The sequence below is a fragment of the Gavialis gangeticus genome, unplaced genomic scaffold (genome assembly GCF_001723915.1).
Source record: "Gavialis gangeticus isolate Ggan-Ray unplaced genomic scaffold, GavGan_comp1, whole genome shotgun sequence".
In the NCBI taxonomy this organism is placed as follows: Eukaryota; Metazoa; Chordata; order Crocodylia; family Gavialidae; genus Gavialis; species Gavialis gangeticus.
In genome coordinates, this window is record NW_017729033.1 from 62,497,508 (window position 1) to 62,518,357 (window position 20,850).

Genomic DNA, 20,850 nt, shown 5'->3' on the forward strand with positions numbered 1-20,850 from the left:
CACCCCCCCCCCCCCGATTTATCCATTTTAAATGATCAACATTGGCTTTTATTTCACATCATATTAAGATTTCTGTACTAGTTCTCATATAACCTCCCAACAGGCTTCCCTTACCACCCGCATCTCTTTGAAAGGCATTACCTGTTATGCTTTCATCGGTTTTGTTCCAACCCATTCTGTTTATTCCCCCTGCTCTCCCTTCCCCCGTTCAGAATTTTCTGGAACAGCATTCCCCAGTCTTTTAATTCACATGGTCCACTCATGTTGGCTTAATTGCTAACTTAAATTTAAGGAAGAAATTATTGGAAGCTTCATATAGTGCAACCCTTCTTTTGCCATCTTACTGTATGTGTATGGTGAGCCCTAGTCATGGCCTGGGAGGTAAAATATAAACAAAGAATAAAGATAGTTTATGCCTCAGAGCTTACAGTTAGTGTGTAAAACAAGATGAAAGAGATGGGGCAGTACAGAGACAATAAGGCAACATTGATCAGTATGCACTCTACCTCAACATCCTATCTATTGTTAAGCCTCTGTAGGCATCATGGTAAGCTGGGCGGGGGGCTTTAAGGTGCGACTTGGAGGGGAGTAATGGAACTGGAAGGCAGTCTTTGGAACTGGAATGCAGTAGGACAGGTGGGAGGAAGAGGGGTGCTAGTGGGGACTAGTTATCCATAGCCTATGAGCATTTGTAGACTACACTTTAAAGTGGATTTAAAGCAGGTTAAATGCCTTTTGCACGACTTTAATGGCATTGCTGTTTGTACATTTGGCAGTGTCTTGCGCATTAATTCCAGCTGCTGTAGCACATTTAGTGGTGTAATGTGCCTTAAGTGACTTTGGGATGCAGCAAATGACTGGGGCGCTGCAAAGTAAAACACCTCCAGAGGCAGGCTCCACAGAAGGGGAAAAAAACCCAAAGAAGTGATGAGCTCGAACTTTTTTTTCTTTCCCTGGAGCCTGCCTGCCTGTGCTGCATGGGGGCCCAGTGCTTCCCTCTGTGACTGTGATGCCCCCTAGGACTGCCCCAAGCCGGATGATTGTGGGCGAGTGCTGCTGGGGGGTGGGGGGCTGCTGCACCAGCCCCCCTCTCCTGCAGCTCAGGGACTGCTCTGCCCACCAGCAGCTCGCTCTCCTCTCCCCATTGCTGGAGAGGCAGGTAAGGATTGGGCTCTGACACAGGTGTACATGACACAGGGGTTTACTTCACCCTAAATTGAAGTAGTGTTTTTTAAAAAACTACCTCTTCAATTCAGGGAGAATTAAACCCCCATGTTCTGTACAGATGCCCCTAATGACTCTTCAGTTAAGCAGTTAGCTCCTGGTTCACAAGTGTTCCTTCCCTCCCAGCCCAGGACTTTATGTGGGTCTGGCTTGCCACTGCCTCCCTTTCTCCCTCCCCCATAAAGGGCCTTAGGAGCAGCTGTGTCCAAGCTACTGTGTTATTGGTTAACCGTTTAACCATTATAATTAGAGGAGGTTAAATGGACAATTTTTAAACTGATATTTACATCCTTAACAAAAAGGTGCTTGTTCAAAATTTTAACTAGAAGGAGGTGGGGAGGCAGGCAGAGCCAGTGCTGTTTTTACACTGAAGGACAAGTAATAGGCTGTGAGCAAAGACAGGTAGCTTGCTTATGTTTGATCAATAAATATTTTCATTGTTTGGTATAAGGCTGGAAATGTGGACTGTGCTGAACCATCCCGTGAATGTTTTCTGTATTGCGTCAGTATGGGTGAAAGTTACTTGGAGGGAGCACGGTAACAGAAGTTCTCCATATGTGTTAGGTACAGAATGCTAAAGAGTAGCTCATATCACTGATTTGAAAGTTTTTCTCTTCTTTCTACCATCCATATTTTATGACTAAGTGCTCCCTTGAGCCTTAACGAGCCGGAGCCTGAGAGTAGCATCCATTGGTCTAGCAAGCCAAATTAAAAGGCTGTATCTGGAGGTGAACTATTTAAAGAAATGAGGAGAAAACGTCTGGAATTCTACCTAGATAAGCCATTAATATGAGCTAAGTCAACCTAATATAGTCATTGGAGCTAACTTTTCCAATAGAGTTACCTAAGCTACTGTATATATGTTAGGAATAAAAATGCAAAGACTTTTGAGCTTGGCAGAACGACATCACTTCCAAGCAAAAGATACTGAATTATCAATGAGCTAAGGCAGAAGTCCAAAGGAGGACCTGTGATATGAAGAACCAGATGGTGAGAAGACAAGGCGAAGGAGATTCAACATCTCACTGACATCCACAGTATGCATGTTTTTTCAGTGCCAACAGAGCCATTGACAGTCTGAGCTCTCGGGGATCAACCCCCTTGAGACCTAAGGATGGAGGAGACCTGGTTAAAGAAAGGGGAGCCATCACCTCCCTGTTGGAAAAAGCATTTTGAAGACCTTTTTGATCAAGAATCTATTGTTGATGAGAGTGTCTCAACTGTATCCTGCAACATCTAGTCAGAGTTGTTTCCAGAATCCCTCCCACCCTTGATGAAGTGAAGAAAGCCATCAAGTAGATGAATGACAAGGTATCTGGAGCTGATGGAATCCCTGCCAAAATCTTGCAGCAGTGGTATGAGGAACTGGTATCATAGCGCCATGCCCTCGTCATAAGGAGCTGGAATGACGAGGAAATCCCAAATGACCTGAGTGACACCATGAATGTGACTGTTTTCAAGAAGGGAGACGGGTCCAATTCTGGAAATTACAGAGGGATCATCTTGCTGTCCAAAATTTGTCACCATTCTTTGCCTGCTCCATAATGGTATATGAGTGGTGATTCTCAGTTATGGATCTATAACAGGTCCCTTTGAGGTTAAAATGGGAGTTAAGCAAGGCTGTGTAATCACTCCAATATTCTTTTTGATATTTCGTACTGCGATACTACATCTGAGCACCAGCAATCTTCCAGTCAGAGTGGAGTTAACTACTGAGTGAATGGTAAGCTGTTTCATCTCAACTGATTCCAAGCCAAAACCAAGACCACCTCAACTTCAGTCATTGAACTCCAGTACGCTGATGATGCTGTAGTGTGTGCTCACTTGGAAGCAGACCTTCAGACAGTTGTCAGTGTCTTTACCAAGGCATACAAGAAAATGGGACTGATGGTTAACATTCAGAAGACTAAGGTCCTCCATCACCAAGCTCTTAATGAGCAGTCCCCAGCTCCGGTAATTCAGAATCACAGCGAAACTCTGGAGGATGTTATTTCACGTACCTTGGAAGCCATCTCTCACAAAAGGCTAATATTGATGAAGAAATCCAGCATTGCCTTTAAAAGTGCAAGTACAGTGTTCAGACGCCTGAGGAAGTGGGTGTTCGAAGATTGGGATATCAGTCCCAAAGCCAAGCTCATGGTTTATCAAGCGTTGTTATTCCCACCTTGCTGTACAGAGCTGAGACATGGACAGTGTATAGGAGGCACTTCAAGTTGCCCTCACAGAAACATGTGCCCAAGTTGCAGCAAAGTCTGGTGATCCCAGATCAGCCTCATCAGTCATATAAAGCAATCATGGGAGACAATCATCCTCACCTGTGAGGGATTGCCAATGTGTATGTGAGTGGCCAAACATGAATGGCCATGCAGTGCCCTGTACTTCCAAATTAAAAGGTAGACAGATTGGCATCTATCATTATTTTCCTAAAGCTAAATAACACTATCACAACATTATACTCACTGCTGGCTTGTGGATTTTATGGGGTTGGTAGTGAGGTGTGTAAGGAGCTGCTCAGTCCCTCAAGGGCTTGAAACCCAGCCGCAGACAGTCAAAAATTGATAGTGTGCCTGGCTGGGAGGCTAGTGGCCAGCTGGAAGTGATAACCTGCTAATCAGGATGGAGCCACAAATATGCTTAAGAACTTCAGGAGGGAGTGCTGAAAAAGGAGAAGCTCAGAGCTACAATTGCCTCTGTCCAATGCCTGGAGAACAGAGCAGTTTTTTATTTTTGTTTGTTTTACTTATTGTGGTTTGGTTTGTTCACTTATTATGGTTTCAAAAGTGTTTCTGAAAGGAGTAAAACCGGTCTGAGTACCTGAAGTTAGAGCTGACCTGCCTCTGTCTCAGGCAGTGAAGTATACGAACTGCTTATGGGGTGATTTCCATGAGTGTGAATATCTATATATCTATCTCTTATCCAATCTCCAGCATCCACAGACCAACTAGATGTGACAGTGTAGGGGTGTGAGTGAGTGAGTGACCTTTCTGTGGCAGAATTGGAGCCCGGATGACTGCTCCTTTCAGTGCCACCAGTTGGTTTGCCCTTTATAGGGAAGTATTAGAAGCTTCTTTTTCCAAAAGTGCAGTCTTGTTTTCTTTTCCCTTTCATTAATACTTCCACAGAGCAAATGGAATCTCTAAATTAGGCAGCATCTTTCCACACTTGATTCATTTCCACTTTCTTTTGTAAGTGCACACAGTTTATAGACCTTCCCACCTTTCCTAGTGCATTATTGACTTCCCTTTCAGTTGTTTTTCTAATACTGCATGTCACGGGGCGGGGACCCAGGAGTGGCCGTGATCTCTCCTAGTGCCCCCTACCATGCTAAGTGGGTGTCCATGCACCCTTGTTCTCGCCTGCCATGTCTTTGATGACAGAAGTATTAAGGGAGGCTGCCTTTTACCCCCTTGGACACGGTACCCCGATGTATCCCGGTCAGTGCCCCGACTTAACGGACCCCGTGAATTAAAGCCTCAAGGGCTACGCGTGGCTCCTGCCACCCCTAATACCATGCCCCAAGTCTCTCAGATGTACCAGACGTTGTCTTGTCAAAATCCCTTGCTGTGCCCTCATGGCACCCCCTTGCTTTCCTACTGTTGCCTGCGCCCTTGCAGATGCCCTTTGGGCTTGTCTCAGTCGCCCACCCTGGGGCCTTTCTCCGTGCTCCCCGTGGACGCTCTCCGGCCTTCATCGTGATCGTGCCCTCACTAGGGCTCTCTTGCCCACGCCAGGGCCTTGCCCCGCGATTCCCGCAAATCGAGGCCCAGGTGGCCGTAGCTGTGCCTGGCCCCCAAATTGCCCCCCCTGGGGCTTCTAGTCCTGTGTGCGCCACCCTCCCTGGGGCTAAACGCAAGCACCCTCTGGGCTTCTCACTGGTGCCCACTCTGGTGCTCCTCACAATTGGGGCTCAGGTGGCCGTAGCCGTGCCTGGCCCCTAAATCCCTTCCTCAGGTCTATGATTCCTATACGGCTCAGGCGGCCTCGGCCTTACCTGGCCCCCAGTGCACTGTGCCCCTTCTCAGGGCTCTGGGGTCACTGCACCCCTAGATGTGGTGCCCTCTCTGGCACCAGGGTCTCCCCCCCAGACCTCCTTCTCGGGTCTTGCGCCCCACTGGGGCTTCTCGCCTGCACCCACTCTGGGCTTTTCCCTCCTGACACTGCCCACACAGGGGCTGGGGTCGATACACCCCAAAACATGGCGCCCTCCCTGGCGCCAGGAACCCCCACGCTACTGGGGCGTTCCTATGAGGCCTTCTCCAACCCCTACAGCCTCACCCGGTCCTCTGGTGTAACCACAAAGCAAAACCCTAAGCCAGTTGGCTACAAATCAGGAACTAAGCCACCTGGTTAAATGTAAACTCTAAGCCCTCTGGCTACTCATCAGTCAAATCCCAACCAGGGCTTTCTCCTCCCAGTCCTCAAGCCGAAGCTGATCAGGCCCTCAAGCTGCTCTAGGTTGCATACTCCAGCAGAGCTCCTTCTCCCTGGGATGTTAGTGGGGAACTGCCTGCTTGGCCTCAGCCTAAGCTATTTATATAGGCCAGGCCCTGCCCCCTTCCGGTCAGCTGACCGAACTGCGGTTGCTCCGGCAACCAGCACCTGTAACTTTTTCCTAGGAGCAGGCACTTCAGTGCCGTGCGACACTGCATTTGAAGAATCTGAGTAAAACACGCACATATGTTGCAGTTAAATGTAGCATAATGCTACGGCTTGAAACCATCCTGTATTGGAGAGTCTCATGTGATGGCTTTTTGGTCAGTTAATTCAGTTTTGTTTCCACTGCCTAATGAATGAATACATGTCCAAATTGCATATAAATAAAATAATTTCCAGATCTCAGACTTGTCAAAATTGACCTTGGCCCCAGTTTGGATCTGGACCATAGGGCTCTGCCTAGGCCAGATCTGTGGGGCCAGCAGCAATTGCAACAGGTCCAATTGCACATATATATTTGTTTTAAACACTCTGAGGTGATGAAGGTGGGAAATGTAAAGTAAGAACATTGTGTTTTGTGTGGATATGCTAATTTTCTCTTAAATTGTTAAACACTTATTCTGAAGGCTAAAACACTACTTGTCTCATGGTAAACTTTGGAGAATGGCTTAATTTATATTTCTATCTTTCTAAGTAGGAGGTAGGGCAGGGCAGTAAACTAGGGCATGTATACATGTGCTCCAGGAATGTGTGTGGGGGGGGCGGAGGGGACGCAGGAGCACTTCAATTAGAGCAGCTATGAGAGCTGCTCTAAAGTGCTCGGAGCGTCATATGCATCAACATCCCTGTGCTGAAAAATGCTGGTGGGGGCACTTTAACTAAAGCTCGTCAAATGAGCTTTATCTAAAGCGTCCCTGCTGTCATGTTTCAGCGCGAGGATGCTGATACACATGACGATGGAGTCTGATACTATACTATATTCCAGCAGACTCAACTGAGTCTGTTCCGACGTGATATAATTACAGTGCATTGGAGCAGGCTCTCTGCACGTGTATACGTGTCCCTAGAGACTAACTTGATCAGAGAGGCATGAATTTTTGTAGGCAGCAGCCTACTTCATCAGATGCAATAGATAGAGAGTTCATTGATGTCATCTGACAAAGCAGGCTGTTGTTTATGAAAATTCATGCCTCTCTGATCAAGTTAGTCTCTATGGTGCTATCCTGCTCGTGACTTCAGACTAATTTCTCTAATTACTTCTAAGGTCTTGAAGAAAAGCTTTCATGCTTTGTATTAAATAGTGCACTGAAGAATGTCATGATACAGTAAACATTTTTATCCATCCAGGCAATACCCAAAGGGCTGGATCATTACATTTCCCCTAGAAATTGTAAATAAATATTACAAGTCATTTTTTTTAAATGTCTGTGCTAATTAACAAGTTTTTCTCTTATTTTCCTTTCCAGCAAGCAACAGGCAGAGGTTTTGGTGACAAAGATTTTCGGTCTGGATTAGAAAATGGTATTCTGCTGTGTGAGTAAGTAATACTTTAAATTTGAGCTTCAAATGCAACATCATACTTGAGATTACACTTATTTATTTACTGTATCTGGTCCATACAGCCGTTGGTTTCCTTTTGCAAGCTGGGATATTGTGTATATAACACGTTTCATCACATTCACATTTCAGTGCCAATGCTATTGTTATGGTCTGGATTGATATATGGCTTTACAAAAACAAGTTTTGCTTCCCCTGCCCTCTTTAACCTCTTTGACAGGCTAAGTAAAGTAAAAGCAATGTTTGCACTTTGGTTTCCTTTTATTTAAAGATGTTGACTGCAGTTTGTCAAACAGCATTCTGCACCTGACTGCAGACGCTTCTGGTACAGGGAAGAGTTCTGAATCAATGGCAGATTGTTGGTGAGGCTTAACCCAGCAAAACCCAAGCTTGGGTCCTTTGAGGTTTAGGGTGTATACTCTGGCAGGGTTTTGTTTGTTTGCTTGCTTGTTTGTTTTTTTGAAGATCCATTTGAGTGGATCCGTTTGAGGTTTTTTTTAAAGATCCATTTCACACTTCTTCTTAATACAACAGGGTCATAGGTTTAACTAAAACCCGCTAAACTAAACAAGCCTTTCTCACTTACCTGGGGATTTAGATTAGGGACAGGCATTCAAAAAGCCTGAGCCTGAATTGATTCAATCTTTTCAAGTTAGTCTAACCTGCCTAGGTTGAATCAGTTTGCAACTGGACAGACATTCCCTCTGGACTGAGAAATGCTGGCACATGCCTGCAGTGGCTCAGGCTAGAAGCTGGAGATGCTAGAGCAGAGTTTCCCAACCATTGGGCTGTGAAGGGTTGCCTGTTGGGTCATGGCATGAGCCCCTTGCTCGAACCTCCATCTTTCTGCCCACGTGAGCGGCTTCCACCACCAGCAGTAAGCTGTGGGGTTAAAGTTGGGTGGTGGGGCAGTCCCAGGAGGGAGGCAGCCGGCTCTGTGTGCACTGTCCCGCTCCTAGGGAAGGCAGCGGAACCCCTTCTTCCTGGGCAGTCCCAGCTGGGTTCCTCCCAGGCCACCACGTGCACAGCCCCCTCCCCTGCAGGGTCCCCTGGTGTCCGTGGCTGTAGTGTCCCAACCCGGCTGGAGCTGTGCCTTTACTTGCAGGAAAACTCCTTGCAACCTTTCCCGTCCCCCTGTCCCCCCACATAAAAATTAAATTTAAACATGTAAGTTAGGTTGTTTTTATACTAGGTACGTTATATTCTGGTGGATTATACCTTATCCACCAGAATTCTTTGAGTGAGTTTGCCGGTACGCAGTATAAAAAAGTTTCGGAACCACTGTGCTAGAGCAGCCTTCCCTTCCTTTCCTTTCCCTTCCCTTCCTGTCCCTTCCCTTCCCTTCCCTTCCCTTCCACAGAACTGAGCTGTGGGGGTGAGGGGTGTGGCCAGGCCCTGGCAGGATGCTCTGATTAGGGAGGGGTGTAAACCTGCACCCTGTCTGCAGTCCCAGGCTTTTCCCTGCTTGCTGCTCAAGGGGTGAGAGAGTTGCTAGATACCAACCCTGGCCTAGCACTCTGAGGCAAAGGAGATGTGTGCAGTGCATGCATCTGTTGATGATTCTGAGGTTTTTAATTTCTCTTCCTGTTTCTTCATACTGTCTGCAAACCTGACAGGTGAGGGAGCCAGGAGGGAGTTGTTAACACAGCATTTATCAGCCCATTAACAAAACAAAAGCATCTCTCATTAGTTCAAGCTCTTCTTAAACTGCTTTTTCCAAGGAAGGAACAGGGGGACATTACCAGCTGACCTGTTGATTAGCTCCAAAAAGCCTCTCGGTTCCGGCCCCTGGCCTCCAGCCCCCTTCAATAAGTGTCCCACGCCGGACTGAGGCGGCGCGCTCACGAACTGCTGCTCCTTAGAGGGAACATTGGTTAGGTGCCCAGTTTGATGACTTTCAGTTTGCTTTAACTCTATTGACTGCTTGGAAAATGCCACCCCTCCCGCCCCTGACAGCAGCAGCTTCTAAGCTCTGTGTAATACTTTACTTTAAGTAGGGTGACCATACATCGCAGCTTCAGATTTCATAGGCTGTCGTGGTCAGTAGATGAAAATTCTAACTAATGTCCTGGGTTGACTGCTCATGCCTGGTCCAGCTCCTCCTGAGTATGGGGTGTGTGTGTGTGTGTGTGTGTGTGTGTGTGTGTGTGTGTGTGTGTGTGTGTGTGTGTGTGTGTGTGTCTGTGTGTGTGGCACTCCTGACCATGGCCCCCTGGGCAGTCACCCATGTTGCCCCACAAGTAATTGTTACAGTTGAATTTTAGGAACAAAAAAGGAACCATGATTTTGGATTTTGCTTTGAACCCTGTATAGTTGAGCACTATTTAGTTTTTCGGAAAGCTGAAACCAATCTATATACATTTTATGCATCTCAATAATGCAGTTCAACATTTAGCTTGAACTTTGAGTGTTGAACCGTTTAAGGGAAAAAAAAAAAAAAGCCAAATAACAGATAAAATCTTGTTTACATATCTTTTCCTCCTCTCCAAACCACTTTTTGGCAAAGACGGATGTAGTTACTGCTGGTCAGATGTTTTGCAGTATATAGGGGCATGTGTAGTGACTGGTGTTGCACAAGAACTTTCTCCTTAGTGAGAGAATTTTCTTCTACAATCACTTAACTGTAACCCTTGCTTGTCATGGTTGAATTGTGTTGGTAGAGGAGTAAGAGGATGTGTGCTTCCAGATTAGATCCCAGTCATCTCCTCAAAAAAACAGATCTATTCTGACTCAAGTGGTGTAAATGTTTTAGATGAAAAACCTAAGTCACTAACCCTATCCCTTATTGCCTCCATTGTAATATATGAGTATCTTGGGTTATGGGGTCGAATGGTTATGGTAATGAGTGAAGTGGCAGGACTACATTTACTTTATAACCTTGGGGAAACTGTTTTTGTCTGCTGTACACATTTGACAATATATAGACTTACCCTTATGGGCATTTGTATAGGAAGACTTTCATTTAATAATCCAAGAATAAATCTAAAAAGGATTTTTTTTTTAAGAGCATGAGGAGTTTAAAATGCAGCCTAATAGCAGCCTAATAGTACCACAGCTTTATGGCAGCATCTCTGGTGTGTGTTTTAGATCAGTGGGGGCCAACATTTTTGGCAGGTATACCACAAATTTGCCACCCACACTTCCTGAGTGCTGCTCTGATCCCTTTCCCTGACCCAGTCTGCTGCTCAGCTTTTTGCTCACAACCCTATGCTCCCTGGCCAAGCTGCTTGTCTGCTTTCTGCTCCTTGCCCTATCTGCCACTGCTGCCTCTCCTCTTCTTGATCTTTCACAAGCCGCACAAACAGGCTACCCATGCCACAGGTTGGCCACCCCTGCTCTAGATGTAAATTGTTGTTGCTACTTAACTCATTGCTCTGAGCGGTCTTCTGCAGCTATCTATATACACCACTAAATCTTCATGCTTATGTCAGAAAAGTGACATGAAGGGCTTTCTCCTCAGATACAGCAAATGAAGCCGTCTTCCTGGTGCTCCATGCTTCTACCAGAAGTGGGCCCGGTGATTAAAATAATGTTAAATGGTGATACAGACGAATAACATTGAGCCACCAAATTGGTCTTGTTAAAGATTGTCTTTGAAATGAAATGGGGCAAGGAGGGGAATGAGTATTATGTTAAACTCTTGGCAAATGACTCTTCAATTATTTTCAGCTCAATGCAAAATGAAAAACTCCCCACCAATTGCATAGGTCCCTTATGCTGAAGGATGGGGCCAGAACTTTTGGAAAGCATAGGTTCCTCAGGGTGGGGCATTGTGAACCTAGTTTGTAGCTCCTGCCTTCTCCAGCATTTAGATTCAAGCTGACATGGGCATTATTATATCTTTCAACACTGGCTGGACTGTTTGGGTTTGTACTGACCTGCCAATTACAAGCAAATATCTAACCACATTTAAACTCTTTTATTCTATGCCAGTTCATTTTGTTTGAATCATAACTTCCCAACAAGCAGATGGGAAAGGGTTGCAAGGATTTTTTTTTGGCATATCCGCCACAAAAAAAAAATGTTCTGATGGGTTTTTAGGTTTCAGCTGTTTCAGTAGCCAGCATGTGGAGGATCTGTCACCCTTTCAGGCAGATTAAGTCAAGGTCAGAGAAACAGAATTGTATTTTAGGAAGAGTCTTTGCTTTCAGGCTTCCATACATTTGGATATTGCAGCCTGTTTATACTGTGTGACACTGTGTGAGCTAGAGGTGACATGAAAGTATGTGTCTGCAAATAGGGGAAGCTATCATAGTTAAGAGGTTCTGAGCTTAACATCACTGCCTGGCTCCACAGGCTTCTCTGAATAAGGGAAGGGGAAGAAGGATAGTGGACTTAGCTTGGCTCCAACCATTAGACTGGCTGTGTGGGGAAAATAAAACTATAGAAATAAAAACTCTGTTTTCTTTCAGAGTTTGGGTTAAAAGGCATGGATTTTCTTAATTAATATCAAAATTTTAGGGTTTTTTTGATTCCATGACTCCTTCCTTGCAGGAAGGAAGGGTGGAGTGGTATGTGTGTGTGGTCACTGTGCAGAAGAGACTCAGTAGCCAAAAGGCTGTGCACATAACCTTCAGAAGTTTTGCTCAGGTGTCAACCTAAGTTACTCAGTCTGTTTATTCTGCAGGCTTTATGTGAGTGTTTCTACCAGCATCTGGATCTGGTCCAATTCTTGCACTTTATATCTTGCTGTATTCTTCTTATTGCACTGAGGATTCTGTTAAAAATAATGAAAGGGAGGGCCATAATGCTTCAGTCTGACAAAAATGCCTAATGTGGCACCTTTTTGGATTTTAAAGCCCACTCATGCTGTTTCCAGAATGATACCAGCTCTAATTGTTCACACAGCTATGGCTAGAAACTGCTGACTTGGTTTTTTTTTTAATGATGCCACAGCTCTTTGGCCTGGTTGGTCAGCACCAGTGTGGACAGTGATTCAGCAAGGGGTATCTTGGTATACCAAGACAGAGGCAGTTCTGCTACCTTTTTGTTCCTTTGGCCAAACAATATTTTTACCATATTATTGCACATGCCCGGAGATTCCAGACATTCCCCTAGTGTGCTTCTGCATGGATGGCTGGATCTGGTTCTCCTCCTGGCCTATGGGTAATGAGCTGATACTCAGCAAGAAAGCTGGCACAAGACAGGAGTAGGACTACAGCAGCAAGTCTCTAAAATGCCTGACTTTTTCCAAAGACCTACTTTTCTCCTGCTATGAAGCGTTAGCACTTGTGTTTGACCTAGATATCCTGGAAAGCCAAGGGAATTAATCAAGAAGAAATTTTAATCTAATAGCTATAATGCTTAGGTATTTCTGCAGAAGACACTAGTCATCTGGTAAAGCAGGATTCTAATAAGAGAAAAATAGTCTATTATTCATCCCTCACAGTTACTGCCTATTTTGTCTCCTTTGTTGTGTTGCTTCAGAAGGATTGATTATGATGATCTAAGTAAAAATATATACGTTTTTAAAGATAGAATATGTACATTTGCAAACAGCTTTGCCATATTCTTTTTGCCTTGAGCATTTTGGGGGATGTTTCAAACTAAACAGCTCTTATTTCAGAAGAAAGAAGAAATTGTGACATCTGAATATGGATCTAAGTTAAAACTTGGCAGTTCAGGGCTATGTGTTTCTCTTGATATGAATCAAAAAGAAGTTGAAGGCTCCCAGTGAATGGGGAACATACTTGTGGGATAAAATCTTGGAGGCATTTTTGACATGTGGTTAGTCCATAAATTCTCGTTCATCTCCAGATTTTCCCAAAATAAACAGTTCTAAAGGGGCTGAAAGTCCTTAAAGTTCACAGTGGTATTAGCTGGAGCTTGAGGTATGTGCGAGTTCTCAGGATCAGGACCAACTTGTGAAAAATAGACTGTAGCTTTTCTATTTTACTCAAATCATGGATCCTAGATTTAAATATATATGGCACAAGGGTAATGAGAGAGGAAAAACAAACAAACACAGCCTTGCACCCACAGTAATATACCAATGCAAAATGATTTGGCTTAGCAATGTAATGTAATGCAATAGCTATATTAAACATTTTGCTGATGTTATTCCCTGTACCGAGATTGGTTTACGTGCATGTCTCCTGCTTGTTAATCAATTGATTTATATAGTATAAGCTCATAAATACATATTTCAAAGTTCTGGAATTCTCAAAACTGTGGCACTTTTGAAAAGTTCACTACATCAGGGGTTTTCAACTTTTTTTGACCAGTGTACCCCCAGCAGCTGGTTGCGGAGCAGGAGGTGGAAGGAGTAGAGGTGGTGCAGGGTGGTGGGTGGTGGTGGCAGCCGTGTGCAAGCTCTGCCCCTCCCCCTTCACCCCCTGCCGGCATCCAGCCAGCCAAACAGTGCCAGGCTGTACATTTTCCTTATGTTTCAAAAATCCAGAATTTTCAAATTTCTGGCAGGTGCTAGGTACCAAGGTTGCCAGATTTATGAGGTTGTATACAAATAATACAGTATGAGGTTATACTGTATTATTAAATACTGGCTTGGCTTAATAATGCAACTTTGATTCAATTAAGCCTGTCTTAACACTAATTTAAGTGTTTTTAAGAACATGTATAAATGCTTTGCTGAACTGTGACCTAAGGGTGTAACAGTGGGTAATAAAATCCCAGTATTGTTATAGGTTTGCATCACTTAGCTGTATTATCTTTGAGTAATCTGTGCTCCTATTTTTTGTGTGTGCTATTTTACTTCTGGAATGTGTTTATGAAATGAATATAAGTGTCTTTAAAATATAAAAATAACTTTTGCTATTAAACAATAGGCATTTTATGACCTCTGCTAACTTTTTATTGAATGTAAAAGCTGATAATTTGAGGAATTTTGCTAAAACTATCTCCATATAATAAATTTAAGGGAAAGGATCTTAGTTATTTCCCCGCCTCATATCCAGACTTTCTTCTAGCAATGTGAATTAATAGAGTCTTAAAAAGACTGTAATAAAATTTCTAGGTTTTACTTTAAATGAAGACATTTGGCAGAGGTTATTCATATGCACAGAATTCTTTTTATATTTCTTAAAGAAAAATGATGTGTGACTGTAAATCTGAATGACTTTAAAATGACTGTGATCAGTAATTACTTAGAGCAAAATCCTAAATTCCATTATCACAAGAATGATTTTGTCCTGGAAAAAGACACCTACTTATTAGCATGAGTGGTTTTTGCCATTTGGTGATGAATGAGCTGCTTATTCTCAAAAAACGGAATTTCTTTGGCCCTGCATCATGATTACAGCACATGTGACCTAGCTTTGTGCTGGTATACACTTGGTTTTCAGTACAGGTTGGGTATATGCCATATCCATGCAAATCCAGCGGTGCAGAATTGCAAAATTTAGCTTTCAGAGTAATAGAATCAGATGTGGAGCTGTTTGCAGACTGACTTAAATTTATAATCCAACTGTAATTCCTTTAACAGAAAAATCTTATACCTGCAACTTGATGCCCACTTTGGGAAATTGCTGTGGCAGTCATAGGGGCAGGCTGTTGAAACTGTTCTTGAAAATCTTCTGAGTTTCCTGTCAGATTTTGTATTTTACTCATCTACCAACTGTGTAGGACTGACAGTAAAACAAGATTTTGGCTGTCTGATGTACAGCAAGAAGATTCTTATCTGTCCAGGAAGCTAGCTAGAGAAGAAGCTAGTAGATGCCTAAGTCATGTACCTGCTGGGTAATTAAGCTCTGCTCAGTTTTGCTATTGTAGGGATATTATTTGTGAAGATCAAAACAAAGCGTTTTGTTGTATTGGCATGCTGTAGGTCTGGCTGGGACCCATGCCTTTAAATGGAGAAGAGATTGATGGTGGTCTGTGGTTTTTCAGGCTTTGTATTCTAAAGCCAAAGCTTTATGAGCGTCATGGATCTGGCGTATTTCCAGCCCAAAGAGAGGACCCAAAGCTCATTAGACATTAAGATTTAAGTTCAGATGAGGACATTTGAAGCAGTGTCATGTCAAGCCGGAGTTCTTAATCTTTAAATTTTATTATTTGTGGTGTAAGGAAATGTCACTTATTAGTATGGTTTCTGTGGGAGGTCAGAAGTAAAATAACAATCTGTAAAGTCTAGCTGTGTGAATAGGGGAAGTGGAGCAGCTGAAGGGCATGCATCACTACTGCCCTGATTAAAAAATAAATAAGTAAATTTTAAAATAGCAGTAGTATTGTAGACTGCCGACTAAATGGCACTTTGGTTTCTCCAATACATTTTAGTGACTGACAGGGCAAGCTGTGGAATACTGATCTGTTCAGACTAATTTTGTCTATGTGCAAAGAGTAATGTTCCAGTGACAAGTTTAACCTTTCAGCTGTGTATGCTGTGGAAAATCTTTTGGATTCATACTTTGAGTAGCTATAAAGTATGCTTAATTAACCATGCTTATAGATGACTTGCTGTGCATTGTAGTGTGATATCCATTAACCTTTACATTGCAGTGCACAGTATTTTCTGCATCTAATAATAAGCATAACATCTAATCATTCAGACTTTTTGGAGGCTTTTTCATAGCCCGTCATACTGTCAGTTGTCTTCATACCTTTACCCACACAGCCACTTATATATGGTGCTGCTCCTTTAAATTTCCTTGTAAAGTCTATATCCGGTCTTCACTGAAGTCCTTAAAGACATACTTCAGCTCTGCTATTTAATGTCTTGCATCTGACCCCTAACTCCTGTCCATATCTCCTCTGAGTAGCAACTAGCTGATGAAATCTACTTTGAATATCTGGAAAGCACTTACAGCATTATGGTTATATGATATAAAATATATAGGGCCATAAATAATACCATAAAGTTAATTAGAAATTGTTTTTAGAATTGAAGTTTCTTAACTTTCTCACTGTCCACATCTAGATCTGACAGTTGATCTTCCTCTTGTTACCCCCATTTTAACCAGGCACCCATAATATCTAACAACTGACCCTAAATATATGAATAATGTTTTTCAGGTTCCCAGAGAACAGGGTGGCATTTCTTAAAATATATAATTACTTTCAAAAATGAAAAAAATTAAAAAGTACAGATGCCTGCTTTGAGCTATTTCACAGTTATTAAGATTTGCTTGTACCCTGGAACACTTAAATATCCTCCTGCTTTTGACCAGTTTCATCAGTCCATTTTCTTAGAAGTAATGTCCATCCACCTTTTAACAAAATCATGTGTTGAATATGTACACTTCTAGTTTAGGCTTATTTATGAGCCAGACCTCATTCCAGCCTTCTTTTTTTCACTTCCTGAATTTTATTTTCTGTAAACCCCTTTCTGTCCCATTTCCTCCTAGAAGCCAGATCTTTTTGGAGCCTGGAATTGGGAACCATTCTCTGGTTTTTCTAAGCTAACACTTTCTGACAAGAATTGCATGTGCAGCTTCTCAGTGCTTTTCATTAGATCATTTGTCAGCAGTCATCTCAAACGCCCTTTCTTCCTGGCAGAAGTTTTTTCAAATTCTTAAATGGAGCTAAATAAATGCTGGAGGGTCTGATAGGTTAGTCATACAGTTGCTGGCAAGGATACGAGCCCCTCCTTGCTTTTAGGAGTATCTTCCCTCCTGACTATTCAAGCCTTACTGATCCCTCCCCAAATCATCAGAGTTTTGGAAGGGGAAAGGAGTGCCATGAAACATCCTACAGCAGGGACAATGTTAGAGCTTTCCAGTCCTCCTGCAGTGAGCTGCTTGGCTACGGTAAGGCTTTCCTAGCTTCTGTATTAAGGATTTTTACATTTTGCATACCAGTCCGTTTCTAAAGAATACCCCAGCTCCCTGAAAAAGGCGGGGGGGGATAAGTGTAAAGGGGATTAGTGGTAGCATGTGCATTGTGTTAAAGATAGAACAGGGATTGGTGGAAGGCATTAAAGGGCAAAGGCGTTCAGCTATATGACCTGTATCAGTACAGGTCTGTATTTGTGAGGTGAGGTCCCAGAGCCTTCTAGAGATCAGGGTCAATTCAGGATTCACAGTCTTATACATTTTACAATCAGATCCTGAAAAAGTTTTGCTTTTTCTCTGCTCTGTGTTTCTCTCTTTGATTTCTATAATCTTAAGACCCATTTTATCTCGCCTTTAGTAACGTTTTGTTTACAGAATCTGCTTTCAACTTTCAAATCCTTCCTTCTTTTATTGCTTTCTTTACCTTCCCTTAATTGCATAATCATATAGAGCTTTCCTGCATGTAGTGCAGCAAAACGATTTAAGAACTATACTTCATCCTCCTTTCTTTTATATTACTTTGGCTTAAGACTTTTTGAGCTGTATAACCTTCTAATTGTTAAGGTCAAACACTTAGTTGTTGTGAGAGACATATGAATCTTATGTAGTAGGTTTTAAAAGCAACTTCATGGTTAATCTACATGTGTGCATGACCATACCAGAACTGCAGCAGAATCTCTCTGAATTGCAATATGAAGAGTACTTTGTGGCTTGCTTTTTAGCCGTTGTGATTTCTCATCTGAATTCTGTTCTTTTAACCTGTCATAGTCCAACCAAGTTTCAGACTATTGGCATATTGTAAAGTTGAAAGGTCTGGCATAAATTTCTTTTGTCCTCCTTTTAAACTGGTTGCTTCAAAGTTACGCCATCTGATACAGAAACACCTGCTGTATCTTCCTGGAGAGTGTGAATAATATTTACTGGCTTGTTTCCAACCCTGACAGACCACAAAATGTCAAATCTTAAAATTTTACAATGCCCTCCTGACTTAAAAACAAAAGTATCAGAAGTAGATGTTTACAAAATATAATTAACTACTTTTTCATGTCTTTGCAGACTGTATCGGTAGATTTGTGTTTTTAAGGCACCTTGGTGAAGTTTTTAGAGTTTAAATTACTGTAGGAAACTCTGCTGCTGCTAAAATAACTCATTAAAATAGAAATAAGTAAAGCATGGTTATATGTAATAGAAGAAGAATGTGTTTGTTTTTCTGTTTGCTTGTTTGTTTTCCTTTGTATTTGATGAGTCTTTCATTTTGGTTGTGTTACTTTTCATAGTTTCTAGGGTCGGAAGGGACCTGAGGGAGATCATCGAGTCTGACCCCCTGCCATGGCAGGAAAGCGTACTGAGGTCAAACAACCCCAGCAAAGTGTGCATCTAGCTTCCTCTTAAACACCCCCAGGGTAGGAGCTAGCACCACTTCTCTTGGAAGTTGGTTCCAGATCCTAGCCACCCTGACCGTGAAGTAGCGCCTCCTGATATCTAGCCTGAATCTACCATCTGCCAGCTTGTGACCATTATTCCTGGTCACTCCTGGTAGTGCTCGGGGGAACAGGGACTTCCCCAATGCCTGCTGGTCCCCTCTGACTAGTTTGTAAGTGGCCACTAGATCCCCACTCAGCCTTTTCTTGTGGAGGCTAAATAGGTTTAGGTCCTGTAGCCTCTCCTCATAAAGCCTGCCCTGCTGCCCCCGATCATGCGAGTGGCCCTCCTCTGGACCCTCTCCATGTTGTCCACACCCCTCCTGAAGTGCGGTGCCCAGAACTGGATGCAGTACTCCAGCTGTGGCCTGACCAGTGTCGCACAGAGGGGGAGTATCACCTCCTTGGATCTGCTTGAGATGCATCTGTGGATCTGTGGATTTTGAGGAATGCAGTTATATTAAGACCAAAACCTAATTCTCCTTTTGGAAAAGCTGGATTTGGGGACAGTTTAACTCTACTTCCAGATGGAAGTGGCAGGTTTAAATTGGATACCTGGACCACAGTCTTGTCAAGGACCACAGACTCTAACTTGCATGTGTTTAAAGTCCTGTATTGAAATTAAGGAATGTAGTGATTTCAGGTGGAGACTCCCAAGGTGAAAGTTGGGTTTCTTGTGCACTTTGAACCAATACTATTTCTTTAGATGAGTGGGTTTTAGGACACTAAATAGTTAAGGAAACTTTCCATTTTCTTAAACAAACTTTTTGCTTTTAATTTGTATTGTGAAGGGGCTGGCATAATACAACAACTGGTGTTCCTGGTTCCATAGACTTACAGAAGATGGGCATTTAAGCAGCTTGGAGAGAAGGATAGAGAGGTTGTTATGAACTTTATGATGAGGGAGACTCAAGTTTGACTCTTGTGATCCTGTGTGACCCTGGATAAATCAGGGCCACATTTTAAAGGTATTTGCATACCACATTTTCTCACACATTACACATCATTGCCAAATAAGACTTGTACATTGTTTTTGGAAGACAGACATCAGAAAAAATATTTTTCCAGTCATGGCAAGAGCTGGCTGCATCTAGAATCTCACTTGCCCTCAGCCAGCTCAGTGGCTGTTTCAAGGAAAACCTACAGTGTAATGTGTTTTAAAAAATAAATAAATAAATAAATAACCCTTTCACGGCTTCTGCCAAATTAGCAGCAGCTTATGGTTGCTCAGCCAAAAGTTACTGTTAATTCAGTGGTAGCTGTAAGAGGATTAAAAACAATTCTACCCATGCTGCTTGCTGGCTCAGAGAGAAGCAGCAACCATTACAATGCAGCGTCTCAATGCTTCTATTCCTACGTGCTTCTACTCCAGCAAAAAAAAATCAGCTTTTCCACTTAAGGCAAGCATTCCAATTTTTGGAGAGCTGATTCTTTTTAAGAAAAAGGTTCATGACTAAATGGAGTTATACTTTTATGTATCTGGTCTTCTGGCTGGTTGTGAATTCCTCTTCAAATAGGGATTGTAGAACATTTCCTATGCCACACAATGTTATAAAAACGTGTTGCTACAGTGGTGAGGGATGCAGAAGGGCCACCATTTTATGTGAAAATTGATCTTCTCTGTCCTACTGTCAGGGAAGGTTTATTGCTTCTCGTGTTTCTAACAGGCTCCTCCTATTGTTCTTCGTTTTCAGATTTCATTTGATGTACTAAAGACACTGATTGATCAGGTTTTCCTTAAACCCTTTATATTTATTAAAATCATACAGAATTGGCTTTTTAAATATATATTTCACTTACTTTGGGCACTAAGAGTGGAAGTGCTTTGCCTGCACTTTGTGTGTGTAAAGTGCAGTTTTCTAAGAGTCTGTCTGACTGTTTCTCTTGACTTTACACTGTGAATATGTAAGTAAGCATGTGTAAGTAGACTGAGCACGTACAACAAGACTACGTACTGGCTGGCTACATGCATGACTAGCTGCATGCGTACCTGGCTGTAAGCCCTGGAAAAGGCTGGGAAGGGAAGGATGACCATCTGATGTTTTAGCCATAATACCCATCCCTGTTGGCAATCTCTTGATTTAAGGATGATTTCTACCATGGCTCATTGATGGGTCTTGAGGTGACTAAAGAGTCCAATCCTTGAGCCACAGACCTGTTTGCAGAAGTTGGAGGTCTTTCTTCAAGGGAGTGTAGACCTTAGGCTAGCATTTCTTTCCTTTTCCTTCCTCCACTCTTTCTTCTCTGCTTGGAGGACAAGACACACTATCTCAGAATGGACTGCCACTTGCTCAAGTGGCACCATTGGAGTTGTTTGACAGCCAGCTTCTCCCTGCTCTTGATGTCAGCATCCATTTTCTTGAGGTATGCCTTCAATGTGTCCTTGTTTCCTTTGGCCACCGCAAGATCTCAGGCTGTTAGTAAGCTGGTAATAGAGAATTTGTTTTGGGAGTTGAGGATCAGACATCTGCACACAATGTCTGGTCCAG

General features: G+C 42.9%; 1 protein-coding gene across 7 annotated transcripts in view; it reads left to right on the forward strand.

The window, feature by feature from the left end:
• LIMCH1 (LIM and calponin homology domains 1) overlaps nucleotides 1–20,850 on the forward strand; it is a 344,316-nt gene that overhangs the window by 103,759 nt on the left and 219,707 nt on the right. For all 7 annotated transcript variants that reach the window (XM_019526040.1, XM_019526041.1, XM_019526042.1 and 4 more), the window contains exon 2: nucleotides 7,125–7,195. In XM_019526040.1, the coding sequence (XP_019381585.1) occupies nucleotides 7,125–7,195 (71 nt within the window). The remainder of the gene's footprint in view (nucleotides 1–7,124; nucleotides 7,196–20,850) is intronic.